The sequence below is a fragment of the Pan paniscus genome, chromosome X (genome assembly GCF_029289425.2).
Source record: "Pan paniscus chromosome X, NHGRI_mPanPan1-v2.0_pri, whole genome shotgun sequence".
Classification (NCBI taxonomy): Eukaryota; Metazoa; Chordata; class Mammalia; order Primates; family Hominidae; genus Pan; species Pan paniscus.
The window spans coordinates 135,914,305-135,932,379 of NC_073272.2; the positions used below are offsets into that span (position 1 = coordinate 135,914,305).

Consider the following 18,075-nt stretch of genomic DNA (forward strand, 5'->3'; position numbering starts at 1 on the left):
CCAGGTCACCACACAGACCCTGGGCAGCCTTTGGGCCAGGATGGCTGGGTGACATGGGACATAAGCATAAGGAACCCTTTAAGTCACCTGCTCAAAAGACGGTTGTGGTAGAGCCGGCACTCAATGATATGTGCAGTAGGGTGGTGTCGCATATTATCACCTATGCTGTGAACTCGGGAATGAAATGGGAGCCCAATAACACATTGCTGAAAACAGCTGTATGCTATTTTTGGATCCAGGAAAAAATATTTAGCAAAGTTTAAGCCTAATAAAACTCACATTACCTATATCATAAAAGTGCACACAAATTCAGTTCTCCAAGAGTTCCTGCCAGAATGAGAACTTCATGAAAAAGAAATGTAATTTTAAAAAAAACTAACCCAAACTATTAAAAACTGTTGTTATCGTTGAAACCATAGATTCACACAACTGGTGTGTGGGGAGCCAGGATTTTCTAGAAGTAGTACTCAACTGCTATGTTTAGAAGTGAAGGTCACTGGAATAGTGAAATAATTTTTTCTGGTAAGGTTTTCCCGGACCTCAAGCCCGGGTTATGATATTTATGTTTACACTAATGGGTTCCTTATTATTTTAATGAATTAGTATTTTTTAACAGCCGCTTTCATTTTTGTGCAGAAATATTGGTAAGTATAAACCACAAACAAACGTTTTTTGGGGTTTTCAATGTTTTAGTGTAAAGAGGACCTGGAACCAAAAAGTTTGAGAACTGCTGTCCTCCAGCATCTCATATCTGTCAGGTGCCAACCATCTTAATTCTGTCTCCTCTGAGCTGTGCCTGTCTTGTCGACTCCTGGGTCGCCAGAGCCTCACGCAGTGCCCTGCACTTAGTAGGGGCTCAATAAATACCTGCCCAACTTAAAAATATGGACCTTTTCCTTTTCAGCAATGAGTGTAATTCCTGAAAACAAAGTTCTGTTTAGAACAAAAAGTATGCTGTGTCTTTCTAAAAGAATGACAAAGAAGCGGAGTTTCCCGACCAATAAAGCTGGTGTTTACACTGGGATGTTTACATTTATGCTTAAGTTTCAAGTTCGAAGCTCGAGCGCCACTGAAATCTGCAGTACAAGAGGCAGGCAACTGCTGCCCTTTCCATCCTTCCCAGGGAGTCGAACTCCAGCCAGAGGAAGGTATGAGACCGATAAAGGAGAAGGCTGACACCAGAAAAAGAAAGTTGGCCCTTCTACCCCTCATTCGTTCATTCATTCGCTCATTCCGCATTAGACACCAGAGCCGGTGCCAGGAGTTTAGGCTACCAAGATGAACAAGATCCGGTGTCTATCCCAGGGTGTCGTAAAGAAACAAGTAAAAGACGCGGTTCCTGAGCGGGGGAGGGGCCTTTGGGCGAAGGAGGCGCGTCGTTTTCTCGAAGCCAGAGAAATTTGTCCTGTCCGCCCCACCCACTCCCCTAAGATGGCGCCCTCGCGAAACCCGCCCGGCCACCCCCGCGAGGGAATATTCCCACGCCTTCCTTCCGTTTCCTTCCCGGGCCGGCCGATCCGCCGGGGACCCCGCGGAGCTCAAGGCCCTTGAGGAGCCGCGGGATCCCAGTGGCCCTCGCCCCGCCCCAAACCCGACCCCGGTGTGCGTTGACGCGCAGCAGCAGCGCGTCCCTCCAACCCCGGCGCCCCGCCTCCCCGGGCCTCGCTCCGCGTGCCGGCGTCGGCGCTTTTTGACGCCATGGTGGGCGTGTCGGCGCGACCCGCGACGTCGCCACGCGCCGACAATGGTGGCTGCGTCGGCCTGAGCAGGGCTTAGTTTACAAGTAATTTCCTGACGTTGCCGAGGGAGCCGCAGTCGCCTCAGATCCGGTCGGCGGCGGCGGCGGTGGCGGCGGCGGCAGCGCGCCTGCGCGCTCCCGCAGCGCCCTGGACCTAGCGGCGGTGCCGAGGCCCGGCGGAGCAAGCCAGGTGGGCGGTGGCGCGGCCGAGCTCACAGCATCAGCGCGCGCGCGCGCGGTGGGCGGGCAGAGAGAGGGGCGGTGCAGCAGCCGAGCGGCCGCGATTTCCCGGGGACTGCTGGGGCGCAGCGGGGAGGCGGGCCGGGGGGCGGCGGGGCGCGAGCAGAGCGCGGTCGACCTCCCTTTCTCTGCTCAGCTCCAGCGTCATTTCGGCCTCTTAGTTCTTCTGAACCCTGCTCCTGAGCTAGGTAGGAAACATGAGCGGCACCAACTTGGATGGGAACGATGAGTTTGATGAGCAGTTGCGAATGCAAGAATTGTACGGAGACGGCAAGGATGGTGACACCCAGACCGATGCCGGCGGAGAACCCGATTCTCTCGGGCAGCAGCCGACGGACACTCCCTACGAGTGGGACCTGGACAAAAAGGCTTGGTTCCCCAAGGTAGGAGAGTGCCACGGGCGCCACTGCAGAGCGGGCCGCCTGGCCAGCCTCGCGGGGCACTCCTTTTACGTTTGCTTTGCTGAGATCCTTGGTCCTTGGTCCTAGCCCCCTTGGATAGCGACGCTTCTTTTTGTTGTGTTTGTTGGGGCACCGATGTGTAAAAGAACGTAAATCTTCAGGGTAGTGTCTTAAATGTAATTTTTAAGTCTTTTCTAAGCTGTATTAATCTTGTCTGTGAAGGTCACAGTTGATTATTACATGACTGCTTTTTATTGCAAAGAGGAAAAATACCAAGAACAAATTTAGTAGCTGTCCATTTCTGGTAGCCAACCCCACTTGTCCTAGGAACTCAGATGTTTAGCTTATGTACTATGTGCAAAATGCAGTTTCTTGATTTCTTTTTTAAAGTAGCTGTTTATATATCTTTACTAATTGAACTTTCTTTGCACCTTGCTTTACTTTCCTAGTAAATTTTGTCCCTAGGCATATATGTTTGAACCATATAACCACAGGAATAAGACTGGAGATACACAGAATACAGATGGAAAATCTGTGTATGTTTGTTTGGAATACTTGGAAATTGCTAAGTATTTTTATTTCAGCTTCGAAGTAAAATAACTAATGTTAAACTTGATTCTGTAAACTTTGTGGTAAAAGTGCCCTTTTAATCTGGCTCTCATGAGCAGGAAAGGGCACACTAATAGCACACGAATTGACTTGCAAGTCAATGATACAAAACCTGTCTCCACTGCGCGACTGGACTGCTATTGTAACAATTCTTTTGCAACTTTTCTTTCCCATTCTGTATTTGTATATATATTCCAATCCCTCCAGATTGTTAAAATTTACGATTTCACTTCTGTGTTGGTAGTGCTAGTTTGAGTGCAGATTTGGTTTCTTCAGCATTCTGAATACTTTTAACAAAGGTGTGATAATGGATTAATGTGTGACTTTATCCTTTTATGTTGTTGAAGCCCATACCTCTTCAAACTTTGGGTTTTACATTTTCCCCATTCCATGCCTGCCTAATATTGATTGGTATGATGATATAACTATATTTCTTTCGTTTTGCAATAACGCTTTTCCCCCAAAGGGGAGGAAGATAGATATGAGTTGGATTTGTCTTTAATTTGTTCTGATACTAAAATATAACGTCATTTAATTTGTGATAAAGTTAAAATGAGCATTTAGTTTTACAATTGTTAACCCCATTCTTTGTATACCAAATCAGAGTTCTGTTCTGTGTGCTCTCTGCATACAGATATTTAAGTACTTATTGTACATGTATATTTGTGCATCTGTACAGTAAGAGAAAATTGGATTCTGTGGTTAGATTATTCATTGACTGTTGGTTTTTATTGTTTTATTATCTGGTTCTTCCTTTGTTGTATGTATTTATAGCCTTAGTCAAGTAGAGTGTAGAGAGGTAGTAATTAATAAATGAAACAACTAGAAAAGGTGCCAGCATCACTTAAAATGCTTTAAATCGTATCTCAGACTTTTGCATTGATCATCTAAGTACTTGTGTCTTATTTTTTATCACCGTATGCACAATTTTCTATAGAAGGTGACTATTCTTGCATTTATACCTTAATAACTACAACTGTTATCCACAGAAACACTTTTGTGTTAAGTTGTATAACTATGCTGTAAAAACACAATTTAAACTTCTTATGAGTGGAAATAATTTTGAATTTCTCTGTTCGGGTCTGTTGAATTGCTTGTGTAGATTACTGAAGATTTCATTGCTACATATCAGGCCAATTATGGCTTCTCTAACGATGGCGCATCTAGTTCTACCGCAAATGTTGAAGATGTCCATGCTAGGACTGCAGAGGAACCTCCACAAGAAAAAGCCCCGGAACCCACTGATGCCAGAAAGAAGGGAGAAAAAAGAAAGGCTGAGTCAGGTAAGTGGTTCTAGCTTACAAATTTTAAGTGTAAAAATTAAAAATATGGGTGTGTATAGGTACAGTTGCTTTTTCGAGAATTATAATAGCTTTGAAGGAATAAGGTGAGTTTTTTCTTTAAGGTAGTGTCAGTTATAAAGAATCAAGATAAACTGGCCATCTTTTTTCCAGATAGGGCTCTAAAACTAATTATTTCTCAAAAGATTTAAATCTTTTGAAAGCTGGGTAGTGATTTGAGTTAGTTTATCTTGGTTTTTTAAGAGTAACAGAAAGGTCGTCCTGGAAGTTTCAAGAAACTGCTGCTTTGTCAAGATTCCATAATATGACTCTTATCTTTTTTTGCAAGTGTTTTATTTATTTAATTAATTTTGATTTCTAGGATGGTTTCATGTTGAAGAAGACAGAAATACAAATGTATACGTGTCTGGTATGTATAACTTTTTAAACAGGTTTAAGGTAGGAAATACTTAATTTTGAGATTTTTCACGAAGTGATTTTTAGCTTTCAGTTTCTCCAGAGTCCATTTTTTATCATTGTGTCATTTTTTGTTCAGCCATTTATATTAGTAAGGAATATGTGTGTTCATTACAGAACCAAGAAATTTAGTGTGTAACTTTGCATACCAACCTTTGGGCCTGGTTAATGTAACTTACAGCAGTGTGTCCCTTCCCATTCAGTGAGGCCCTCAAGAAAGCATAATTTTAATGTATATTTGAACACACAAAAATGTGAAATTTCTTCAGTTCCGTAAATGTAAAACTTTTACATACATTTAGAAAATCAACATTGCATTCACCTAAGTTATAGATTTCTAATTGGTAGAATGCTAAGTAATTCACCTTCATTATCAATTATAAATGTTTTTTAATTTTTCTTAAATGACAGGTTTGCCTCCAGATATTACAGTGGATGAATTTATACAACTTATGTCCAAGTTTGGCATTATTATGAGAGATCCTCAGACAGAAGAATTTAAGGTCAAACTTTACAAAGATAATCAAGGAAATCTTAAAGGAGATGGTCTTTGCTGTTATTTGAAAGTAAGTTGTATGATCAAATAAGTTTCTTGTATCTTCGTTTTTAACTCAGGAACCAGGGCTATAATTTTTATAGATGATAACCAACACCAAGAACTGTTCAAAACAGGATATGAAGAAAACTGAAATTTCAGTTAGTACCTGTGTGTATCACATTGGTAAGATTATTCACTTGTTTTAAGAAAATATGTTATCAGGTAAAAGTATTATATAAGTATGCGACTGGAGTGCTTCTTCTGTCTTGAAAAATTCTCACTAGAAAGATTTCTTTATTGATGTGTACAGTCAATTCAGACTACATTTTAAAAATTCAAGAAGAAAAAAAGCCAGTAACATTTTAGTTGTCCATTGGAATGAATTACACCAGGGTTCAGCAAACTCGGGCTCTGTTTTGGTAAATACAGCTTTATGGAACACAGCCACACTAATTCATTTATGCATTTGTCTATGGTTGCCTTTGTGTTTCACTGATAGGGTTGAGTGGTTGCAGCACAGACCTTGTGGCCTACAAAGCCTAAAATATTTACGAACTGGCCCTTTAACAAAAGGATTTTTCTGACCCTTGAATTAGACCACGAAGGAGACGATAGCTTATTCTTACTGCTTTAAAATATTTTTTTGAATGTGAGAAAAGAGAGAGTGGTATTAAGAGAAATTTGCAGAACTTCATGTAGTCATAGTACCATAAATTACACAAAGAAACCTCAATGCCAGAGGCAGCCATCATTTCTGGAACACCTGCCACCTTAGGAGCATGTGTTATACATTATCACAGGGTACAGAACAAATGATGACATGTACATAAGTCAAACCTGAAAATAATTACAGAGTAAAGTCAAAATGGTAAAGCAAAAGTACAAACACCACAGGTGTGTTGTGAGTATACAGTATTCCAGTGAGATCAGAAGAGAGTAGGATTAAGCTGACAGCTTTTTGGGAAATAGGTTTTTGACCTGAATCTTAAACGTGATGGTTATGGGACATGAGCATGACCATTTTAGGATGGTAGTTTTGTAATGTTCAAATGTAAGGAGATTTGAGAGTTTTATAAGTTCTTTAAGGATTATTTAAAAATCTGCGAACAGATTCTTAGGGAGTTCTGTTAGATTTTTTAAATTTTTAAAGGAAAAAAATTGAGTTTTGAGACCCATAGAAGTACAAGATTGTCAAAACAGTAAATTGAGTTCCAGGAAAATATAGTGAATTATTCCAGGACCCATATATGTGAGCAGCTGAGTTCAGTTATCCATTTTTCTTTTCTACAGGTCCTCTGATCTTTGACTCTGTTTGTATAGGGCTGATAACTGTCCTTTCTCTAAGACCTGGAATCCATACATGTATTTAATATAAAGTACAAGTCATCAGATAATTGTCTTCTACTTCTCAGTGTATTACAGACTCACAATTTAATGGATGAACCAAAAAATTAAAGGCTGTCTATGGTGTTCCCAATTCCTTGAGTCATCTAGTCTTTTAAGTAAGAGTATTATAGAATTTTAAAAGAAATACACCTTAGAAATCATGCAGATTTGCTCCCTTCATTCTGCAAATGAGAAATTGTGGCCTCAAGAGACAAAATTACCCAATAATAATATTTATTGAACACCTACCATATGTTAGTCCTTATCCTTTCCATGCATTATTTCATTTAATTTTGTCAAGAACCTTGTGATGAAGGTATTAACTATTTCCATTCTACATACGACGATACTGGGGCTCAGGAAGCTTGAATAATTTACCCAAGTTCACACAGCCGGTTAGGGACAGCTGTGTCTCAGATGCGGGTTTCCTGGTTCAGATTCTAGAGTTCTTTATCTCAAAGAGAGAAAGAGATCTCGTATATTCATAATATATAAATATAAGAATTTAAATTATTTTATGTATAATCATCGTTCATCTAAAAAACTCCTGAAGTTTTATTTCGTTGTATAACTGACTATATTTTGTCTTACATTTATAAAGAGAGAATCTGTGGAACTTGCATTAAAACTTTTGGATGAAGATGAAATTAGAGGCTACAAATTACATGTTGAGGTGGCAAAGTTTCAACTGAAGGGAGAATATGATGCCTCAAAGAAGAAGAAGAAGTGCAAAGACTATAAGAAGAAGCTGTCTATGCAACAAAAGTTTGTAATTTTTTTCCCTTTTGAAAGGTTCCATATATTCTAGAGTATATTTTTGGTAATAGCCATCTAGTTTTATTCTGTCAAGTGTGCCTACACATTATTTTAAAATAATTTCATTAGCTCATCAGGTACCTTTAGCAATCTATACAATAGGTTTAGATTTAGCAGTGGTGGGGATTTTAATTTTCCAGAGTGTCTATTTGTAATATAATAAGGGCTTAAATGAGCTAAGAGAAGCCATCTGTTTGGAAAACGTTGAACATCAAATTAAATAAGATAGTTTAGGCTTATGTACCAGAACCGTTTACTTCTGTGTGGATTGAAATCAGTGGTACCAGGAGCTAAATTTTTCTATACAGGTTTGTTATAGGAATTAGAAATGACAGGATTTTATAATTGTATTTACTGTAGTTGTATGTAGTATATACATAATGTCATCAAGTTTCTATTATTATTCTGTTTGTTTAATATACTTTGAAATATACTAGTTCTAAGAAATTAGTCAAAATGATAAATACTTTTATCAGAGTAAATTCTAATGACACTTCTAACACCATGCTTAAACTAATTAAATATCATAAAAGCATTTAGTTGTGATGTCTCATTGTTTTTACAAGTGTAGGTAAAATTGATAACCACATATTTTTTAAACAATATCAGTAAAATTTATGATTGTAACAGAGTTGAGTAGTTTTATGTATTTGAGTGCAGTTTGTTTTTTATAATGATAAAGTACCTAAAAACCAATACAATTTAAATATATTTTTTAGCCTCAAGGTATATCTTTCTGAACTCATAAATACTAAGAATTAGAGATTTTTCAAGGGTCTCATTGGAATGTTTGTATAATCAGACAACAGTTGCCCTGAAAAACATTTCATCTGGGGATTTCAGATACTGGGATCATTTTGCCTCTGCCTTTTATTTTATTTTATTTTATTTTATTTATTTGAGGCAAGAGTCTCACTCTGTCACACAGGCTGGAGTGCAGGGTTGCAATGTTGGCTCACTGCAACCTGTACCTTCGGGGTTCAAGCTATACTCATGCCTCAGCCTCCCCAGTAGCTGGGATTACAGACGTGCACCACCACGCCTGGCTGATTTTTGTATTTTTAGTAGAGATGGGGTTTCACCATGTTGGCCAGGCTGGTCTTGAACTCCAGGCCTCAAGTGATCCGCCCGCCTCGGCCTCCCAAAGTGCTGGGATTATAGGTATGAGCCACCGCACACGGCCCCCTGCCCGTTATTTTTATTTCAGAAAGTTTTCTGACTGGAACTGTGACTGAAATACAGTTTGTTGTTGTAAAATCCAGTAATTATCTTTATTAAATACTCAATAAAGTATTGTATGAACAACTCATTCTTTTCTCTCTCCAACAAGTCTGAAGCAAAATTTACAGTTTGTTGTTACTGCTTCATTGCCTCAGGCAGTTGGATTGGAGACCTGAGAGGCGAGCCGGACCATCCCGGATGCGCCATGAGCGAGTTGTCATCATCAAGAATATGTTTCATCCTATGGATTTTGAGGTAGGAAGTGGTGTGCTTACTGATAGAAATGCTGATAGGCTTTTTTTCTCTCAAGGGAGCCTGGAGCTTGCCTCGCCTCATCTTTGTCATGTCACCTCCTACGTGTTTGTGCAGCAAGTAGTAAAGGAAGATGGAGCCAAGAAGCTACTTAAGTCTTTTGATTTCCCTTCCCTTTGTTTAGCCCAGTATTGTTTTAAAGTGTATCACAGATAAGACTGTTTAATAACCATACTGCGCCCCAAGCAGCAGCTACTTGGTATGGGAAACCATTGAAAAATATCATCATCAAAAGATTTATGGGAACTGCTTGTGGATTTTCAGTGCAAGCCAACAAGTGTGGCCTGATTTTGGTGGGGAGTACCAGCTTCACAATTGTAAATGCAAACTTCAGTTTGGTACTAAAAGTTATAATGTTTAATGTCCTTGGAAAATTCCAAGAACAGCAAGTAAAAGTGAATAAGTACATCTGTTATGTATCAACTTTTTTAAGTGATTTTAAAAAAAGTGAATGGAACTGTCCTTCCTCCCCTCAAAAAAGTGAATAAAGGAGAAGCAAAGAACAAGGAGTTCTGAGGAATATTGTCATCAAAGTACCTTGTGTTACATTCTGCCTCTATTCTTATCTCTGTCTACTGGTGTAGACTGACTTTATTGTTGTGGAGAAACAACTCTTTATTCTCTCCCTGGTTCTGAAATTAGTGATAGCAAGTTATACAGAAAGCAGGTTATACAGATAGCAAGTTATACAGAGAAAAATGTTCATAACGTAAAATTCCGTTTTTACCAATAATCTAGTTGTAATCAGTGCCCATTCCTGACCCTTTTGTGCATTTAAACAGTCAAAATGGTAATATAATTGTAGCTCCCTTAGAGAGGGCCCCAAAATGGACAGTTCAGCTCTATCTCAATGAATAGTGTTGTGATAAGGTTTACTGTGTACCTATGGAGTTTGGGCATCTTTTGAGGTCATTGGAAATATATGTCTGGTTTATTTATGAGATTGATTGATATCTCTTCTGACTAGAAATCTGGAAGAATTTTGAAATATAACAGTTTACAGTTTTACAGTTGCAGTGATAATGAAGTATGGTTTATAAACACGTGCACACCAGATGCATTTTGAAATACTGTTTTTGCCAGCAATAACTTTAAAATGAATGCATAGAATTACAAAAATATTAGCTGGGCATGGTGGCGCATACCTGTAATCCCAGCTACTCAGGAGGCTGATTCAGGAGAATCACTTGAACCCGGTAGGCAGAGGTTACGGTAAGATCGCGCCACTGCACTCCAGCCTGGGCAACGGAGCGAGACTCCATCTCAAAACAAAACAAAATAAAACAAAACAAAAAACCAGATCATAGTCATTAAAGCAGCATATAAAATAAATGCATAGATTGATCACAATATTTAGTCTGCTAAATACAACTCCGGGATTTCCTATTATTTATTACATTTTATCCCCCTGCTAAATAAGTGATTTATTAGGTGACATATTTATTTCTGTGACTCGAGGTCTTTGATTCACACATTTCATACTCCTGCCACTCAAGTGTGAATGTAAATGCAAACCTAATTCAAACTATCTGGAACCTCTGCAAGTAGAAGTCTGTTGTGTAATTTTATCTATTCTTGTTTCTACCTCCTGCCTTGCTCATTGAAATACCTTATTTGAGTCTAAGGATCACCCCAGGCAGACTTAGCTCTTCCCAGCTTAACAAATATTCTTTCCCCAAAACCACATTTATTCTACCTTGACCCCTATACATTCCCTCCAGTGAATATTTTTAAAGATAGAAGTTTCATGCTTGCAAATTCCTGATTTTTTTTTTAATCTTCTTGGTTTAGTATAAACATTACTTTGGAGTTACAGAGCCTTTATACTACCCTATTTTGTTTCCTTCATAGCATTTATTATTATCTGAAGTAATTTTGACTCGTCTACTAGAATGTGAGCTCCATGACACCCAGTATTTTGTCTACCTTGTTTGCTGCTGTATTCTCAGTACATAGAATTGTGCCTGGCACACAGTTGGCCCTTAATATTTATGTGATGAAGAATTGAAAGAATTGCTAAATGAAACCCTTGTTATTTACAAGCCAGAGTCTTTTCATTCAGCCAGTGGATAAAACATTTTCTCTTCAGCATCTTTGCAAATGAAAGCAAATTTTCTTCTTAGATGCTTATGCCACAAAGGATGGTGGGACATTGTCTTGGCCGTGGTGGAATTAGTTCACAAAGAAATGCTTGGTGATGCTATCCTTGTTTGCCCACCTTCCTGGCCTCACATGGTCCAACTAGCTTGCTGAGAGCGTGTCAACAAGAAGAGTGACAAATAATCTTGCTTTTGTTCACTGTCTCTGAGCACCTGAACCTCAGTGTAGACCTGTGCTATCAGATATGGTAGACTGTAGCCATGTGTGGTTAAATGTAAGTTAATTAAAATGAAATAAAATTCAGTTCATCGCTTCTACTAGGCACATGTAGCTAGTAGCTACCATATTGGATAATGCAGATATACAACATTTTCATTATCACAGAACCTTCTATTGGACAACACTGGTATAGACATTATATAACTTTTGATAGAAGTGTCCAACAGGAAAACCTGCTTTTATTGCATGTTTTGGGGGAGTGTTTGATTTGACTGAAGACTCCATATGAACCTAAAGAACACACAGCAGCATTGAGCTTTTTAGTGGAAAACAAACTGAATTGTCAGGTTATCCTGAGATATCTGAAAGGAGTCAGATTTTGGGTGGAGGGGTATATTTTGATTCCAAACAGTTAGAAGCAACATACCTAAGAATACTGTCTGATCTGAAGGCTAACATTTTTAATGTAACTTCAGAGGGTCTTCAGTATTTAATTCAAATCCTTACTTTAAAATGCATTGCCTGGCAAATTTGAATACCAAGACATGAAGAGTCAAAACTCAAATGCATTAGCCAGGCATGATAGCACGCACCTGTAATCCCAGCTACTTGGAAGGCTGAGGCACGAGGATCACTTGAATCCGGGAGGCAGAGGCTGCAGTGAGCCAAGATCGCGCCACTGCACTCCAGCCTGGGCAACAGAGTAAGACTCTGTCTTCAAAAAAAAAAAAAAAAAAAAAAAGAAAAGAAAGCAAAGCACTGAGACATTGGTGTAGAAATGGAGGTGATGCCTACCCCCACCATGGAATCACGCTTCAATTTAAAAGTTGTTAAACATGTTGACACAGTTTTTTTTTTGTTTTTGATATAATCCTGATTTTCCTTGGTGAATAAAAGGTATTAGAAACAGTTTATCAAATTCTTAAAAAGATTTTCTTGAATATTGGCTTTGTACAAAAGTCTGTGCTATTTTCTGTGAGGTATCTGAAACTCAATAAAACAAAGGTCCTGCCTTCTGAAAGCACTCACTCTAATAGGAGCTAACCCCCCACACACACACATGTCAAAAGCCATAACTTTTATTCTCTACTCCTTATTCTTCTCAGGTCTGATCATTTTGTATAAAGCAAATTGGCTGCTTCTCCAAAATTGAGTTTTATAAGTGGGGAAGTCCAGAGTTCTGCCAACTGTAGTTTTAGAAGCCTCAGATTTATGCAAATGAGTATGATTTTGTATTTTTTATTTTAAATCAGATTTCAGTAACTCCCTGCCAGCTTATTTTTGCTTTTTAAGAACCTTACGGGAGGAAAGCCACAATTCTCTATAGTTCCTCTTTAGCTGATGAGAAAAATGAAAGCGTGTAAGAAAGATAGATGCGCTTAAATGTTTCCTAGAAAGTATAAGTCATCTTCAATAGAAATTTGTAGATAGGATATCTTCATTTATATTTGTATATAGTTGAAATTCAAGCTGATAATGTAGCTTTTCCTGAGCCCTTTTTATGCATTGGTACTTGGAGAGAGATTTGTTAATTCCCAGAGGGAATCTTAAATCATTTTGTTGTTATAGGGAGATTTCCACCCGAACTCTAGGCTACTAGAAACAGCAGTACTTGAATGTTCTTAATAGGCTCATAGTTGCAAGAAAGCAACAGCTAAGAATGTATTTTATTGCATGCTTAATAACAGCTCCTTATTTGTATGTTTCTGTTACAGTGTGGTAGGAGACAAGACGAACAGTAATCCTTACAATGTTTATTCTGTGAGTTAAAATAGCATCTTGGAAGCACAAAAATCAATCTTAGGACACTTAGTCAATAAAAGGGATATATTGCTCTCTCTCTCTCCGTTACAACATTTCTGTAAATAGGAATGTATCCAAAACACAAAGCAAAGGGCTCTTATCAGTGTGATGTTGATGCCCATGCAGAGCATAGGAATTAGCAGTCTGACTGAATATGCGCCACAGGACTTCCACCATCTTCTCCTGCTCTGCCACTGTAGGCCCCTTCTGCTGCCTGCCATACTTGTCCATTTCCTTTGTTTAAAGCAGGGCAAACCTATAGGAGTAGCAGTGTATGTAGTAGTATAATTTTATTTGATTTTGAGTTTTTAAAAAATTGTATAGAATGAAAAACACAACCTTAAGCAAAACCTTTTTCTGTTTGTTGATTTATCAGAACAAGAAATTGGATTCTCAGGATTTATAGTTAAAGAAGGGAGCAAACCCATTTTAATCATGCATATTTTTCAGGATGATCCGTTGGTGCTGAATGAGATCAGAGAAGACCTTCGAGTAGAGTGTTCGAAGTTTGGACAAATTAGGAAACTCCTTCTCTTTGATGTAAGTTCATGGCTTGGACATATGGATCCTAAAGCAATAATTCCTCCACCTTATAAGTTCTTCTCAGATGTTAGTATACCCCTGAATTTTAGATTAATGTTTTTATATAGTAGTCCACTATCTTGTGATAATCATCTATTAGCAATAATGAGATGAACGTGGATTGCAAGCCAAGGATTTGATAGATTTGGTATGCCTTGCTTATTTTCCGTCTTCATTACCCTAGAGTACATGATCAGGTGAAAGAAGGTACAAGAAAAATGTATGAGATCTCTGGTTCCCTATTAGTCACATTTTCCCCTCTTTGTGAATTATTCTCATCCTCCATATTTGGAACAATCAGGGACAATATTCTCCTGTATATTTCCTCTTCTCATCCTCTTTTTACTTCCAGAATTGACACCCAATAATTAAGAGTCACCATTTATTGCTTGTGTATTACAAGCTACTTTACATGTTATCTCACTTCTCAAAACCCTTTGAGGCAGGTTAGCACTATTATACCCATTTTACAGATGAGGAAGCTAACACTTTAGAAATTGAACACCTGGCTCAAGGTTGTTCATTTGGTAACTGACAGAGCCAGGATTTAATCCCAGGGCAATATGACTTCAGAGTTTACACTCTTAACAATTATACTGTCCTGCTTCTCATTAGACAGGGATGTCAGCAGAAACATTTCCAAAGACATTGTGCTTGGTTCTTGCTAGGTAAGATTGAGGTAAAGAAGCAGCTGACTGCACGTGACTGGCTGGGATAAAATGGAAGAAAGACTTCATACATAAAGTCTTTTACTTCAGAGTATCAGAGAGAACACTACTACTTACCTACTTTGTGAAATGTATGTGTTTTATTTTTAATCTTATCATTCATTCCTTTTTTTTCTTTCTTATCTTTCTAGAGGCACCCAGATGGTGTGGCCTCTGTGTCCTTTCGGGATCCAGAGGAAGCTGATTATTGTATTCAGACTCTCGATGGAAGATGGTTTGGTGGCCGTCAAATCACTGCCCAGGCATGGGATGGGACTACAGATTATCAGGTAAATTCTGCTGCTTGTCAAGAGCACACACATTGTTTCATTACCAACAAATACTGATCCTTCAGATCTAAATTTTGGGTTTGGTTTAACCTATTTAATGTAACAATGCTTCTTTTATTTTTATTTACTTATATATTTTAATTTTTTACTCTTCCTCTTAATTATTTACAATGCTTCTTTTAAATAATATTTTGCATTCAGAAGATAGAGAAATGTTTGAGTCTTTCAGTTTCTAAGTCTGAAAGTTTGAGGCTTGTTCAGAATAGTGATAAGAAAAGAACACATTCAACTAAATGTTACTCTTCCTTTGTATGCTGTAAAGTATAGACAGAGCTCAAATATTAACTTTTTAAGAGATGAGACATTTCTGCAGTACTGTGATATTTGACCTTTATTTAAGTGGTCTTATTTAAGGTCAACTCTAGTAAATCAAGATGTAAAGTTTTGAAAACTGAAGACGGAATTGCTTTCATTTCCTAATAAGAGATGCTTTATAAAATTAAGGTTGTTTCATCAATATTAGATATGTTCAGAGAAGTAACCTTTTGCCTGAAACTTATTTTAATGGCAGTCTCCATTTATCCACAGGTGGAGGAAACCTCAAGAGAAAGGGAGGAAAGGCTGAGAGGATGGGAGGCTTTCCTCAATGCTCCTGAGGCCAACAGAGGCCTTAGGCGTTCAGATTCTGTCTCTGCTTCCGAAAGGGCAGGGCCTTCTAGAGCAAGGCATTTTTCAGAGCACCCCAGCACATCTAAAATGAATGCTCAAGAAACTGCAACTGGAATGGCATTTGAAGAACCTATAGATGAGAAGAAGTTTGAAAAGACAGAAGATGGGGGAGAATTTGAAGAAGGTGCTTCTGAAAACAATGCTAAGGAAAGTAGCCCCGAAAAAGAGGCTGAAGAAGGCTGCCCTGAAAAAGAATCTGAAGAGGGCTGCCCCAAAAGAGGGTTTGAAGGCAGCTGCTCCCAAAAAGAGTCTGAAGAAGGCAATCCCGTAAGAGGATCTGAAGAGGGTAGTCCTAAAAAAGAGTCTAAAAAGAAGACACTCAAAAATGATTGTGAAGAGAATGGCCTTGCAAAGGAATCTGAAGATGACCTCAACAAGGAGTCTGAAGAGGAGGTTGGCCCCACAAAAGAGTCCGAAGAAGATGACTCAGAGAAAGAGTCTGACGAAGACTGCTCTGAAAAACAGTCTGAAGATGGCTCCGAAAGAGAATTTGAAGAAAATGGTCTCGAGAAAGATTTGGACGAGGAAGGTTCTGAAAAGGAGCTTCATGAAAATGTTCTTGACAAAGAGTTAGAAGAAAATGACTCTGAAAACTCCGAATTTGAAGATGACGGCTCTGAAAAAGTGTTAGATGAGGAAGGCTCTGAGAGAGAGTTTGACGAAGATTCAGATGAAAAGGAAGAAGAGGAGGATACATATGAAAAAGTATTTGATGATGAGTCTGATGAGAAAGAGGATGAAGAATATGCAGATGAAAAGGGGCTTGAAGCTGCTGATAAAAAGGCGGAAGAAGGTGATGCAGATGAAAAGCTGTTTGAAGAGTCAGACGACAAGGAAGATGAAGATGCAGATGGAAAGGAAGTTGAAGATGCTGACGAAAAGTTGTTTGAAGATGATGATTCCAATGAGAAGTTGTTTGATGAGGAGGAAGATTCCAGTGAGAAGTTGTTTGATGATTCTGATGAGAGGGGGACTTTGGGTGGTTTTGGGAGTGTTGAAGAAGGGCCCCTATCCACTGGCAGCAGCTTTATTCTCAGTAGCGATGATGATGACGATGATATTTAATCCCTTAAACTTGCTTTTTAGGGAGAGTCCTCCATCTACATTTGCCTGTGCTTCAGGGTAATTACTAGTAGTGTTACATGAACATGTGCATAGTGGTAGGATGCCATCAGATTAAAGCATTGAAGTGTTTCATTGTTACCTGTACCTAATGGTTTTAAATATATGTTAATTGATTGTTTAGTTAAAATGTCATAGTTACAATGCAAGTAAACTGGATACTTGTTCTTTTGTCAGATTTGTTAAATGCATGCAGAATAATATTTTTAAAAGTATTGATTGAAGTTTGTGATATTCATCAATAAAAATGAGTTGATAATATGCAGAAACTGAAAATTGGACTTGAGTTAAATTGCATTTTAAATTCTTGATATTGCTTTATTTATACTGAAGGTTGGCTTTTCTGAGGACTTGAAGAATCTCTTTGGAGTCTCCTTGCTTCCCGCTGGTATTAGCACGTATGTCTCCATTTCCTCTCTATAAACCAGAACATGTTCCTAAACTCAGAAAACAACCCTCTGGATTTTTTTTTCTGCCCAGTCCTTGCAAATTAACTCTTGTTGGTTTTCTACCCTCTTTCCATTAAAATTGACTCTCAGATGTGCAAAAGTGAACTTCCTGCAGTCTACAGCTCCCATTATTATTAAAAATCTAAAGAAACAGATTAGAATTCTACCTTGTACTGTTAGCGTCTCTGGGCCCCTTTAGAAGTTAATTCAAATTAGAGGACCTCTTCCCAGAAAAAAATGTACACACTACACTACACAACTTGTGTACTGTTTGGGGAGGTTCATGGATTCCCTGAAGTTGAAGAACTTCATGCATGCTTCAGTTGTTCGTTTTTTTAGAATCATAGTGCCTAGCACTGTGCAAAGTTGTGTAGTCCCAATAAAGTTATGGGTCTTTCTTGATTATGCTTTCCAAATTCAGTAGTGATGAATTTACTTCTGATGTAGCATTAAGAAGCTATTCTCAGAAATTAGGAGCATTAAAATAAACTGCATTGATGCTCTTTCATTACAGTATATGTAAGTGTAAACCTCTAGATAGAGAAGAGTTCCTATACTTCAAGTCTTTTTATTTTGAGAATTTTTTACTTGATGTCTGGGATTTCATAAAATCTTCAGGATTTTCACCAGGGATAAGTCAGTAAACGAGGTGAAGAAAAGTTAAGTATAGAAAAATTGCAAACCAAAATAGTGTTTACAGATAAGCCAGAAGCATTTAAACTTGAATTTATTGGAAAATTAGTTTTCTAAATGAAAGGAAAAGAATGCTTTACCTTCCATACACAGTGGTTAGGATGCATAACTCTACAACGTAAATTAGCTCTGAGACCATTAGGAGAATTCGTTTCATTCTTTACATTAAAATTTATAATTTTGGAAATCCAGAATCTCTCAAAAGAATATACTATCCATCTAGTCTGTTGTTTCAGATACTAACTGTTGCTTAGTAAAGACTCCCTGCCACAATTTTGGGCTGGGAAATACATTAAAAATAGAGTAAACTTTCACTATTTGGTGGGTTTTGTCTAAAGTCATTGCCACCCCTGGCAGGTTAAC

The 18,075-nt window shown here is 38.3% G+C and overlaps 1 protein-coding gene across 3 annotated transcripts; it reads left to right on the forward strand.

Annotated features, from left to right (window-relative positions):
* Positions 1-1,716: 1,716 nt before the first annotated feature.
* On the forward strand, positions 1,717-16,846 carry HTATSF1 (HIV-1 Tat specific factor 1). Of its 3 annotated transcripts, none has more exons than XM_008964717.4 (10): positions 1,717-1,928; positions 2,115-2,361; positions 4,091-4,271; positions 4,651-4,698; positions 5,157-5,311; positions 7,271-7,434; positions 8,862-8,961; positions 13,591-13,680; positions 14,582-14,719; positions 15,308-16,846. In XM_008964717.4, the coding sequence occupies exons 2-10, from the start codon at positions 2,176-2,178 to the stop codon at positions 16,511-16,513; spliced, it is 2,268 nt and encodes a 755-aa protein (XP_008962965.1). In that variant the 5' UTR covers positions 1,717-1,928; positions 2,115-2,175; the 3' UTR covers positions 16,514-16,846. The 3 variants fall into 3 exon arrangements, with proteins under 3 accessions (XP_008962965.1, XP_008962966.1, XP_003812372.1); XM_008964718.5 differs by having other exon boundaries at positions 2,167-2,361; XM_003812324.5 differs by lacking the exon at positions 1,717-1,928 and having other exon boundaries at positions 1,983-2,361.
* Positions 16,847-18,075: the final 1,229 nt, after the last annotated feature.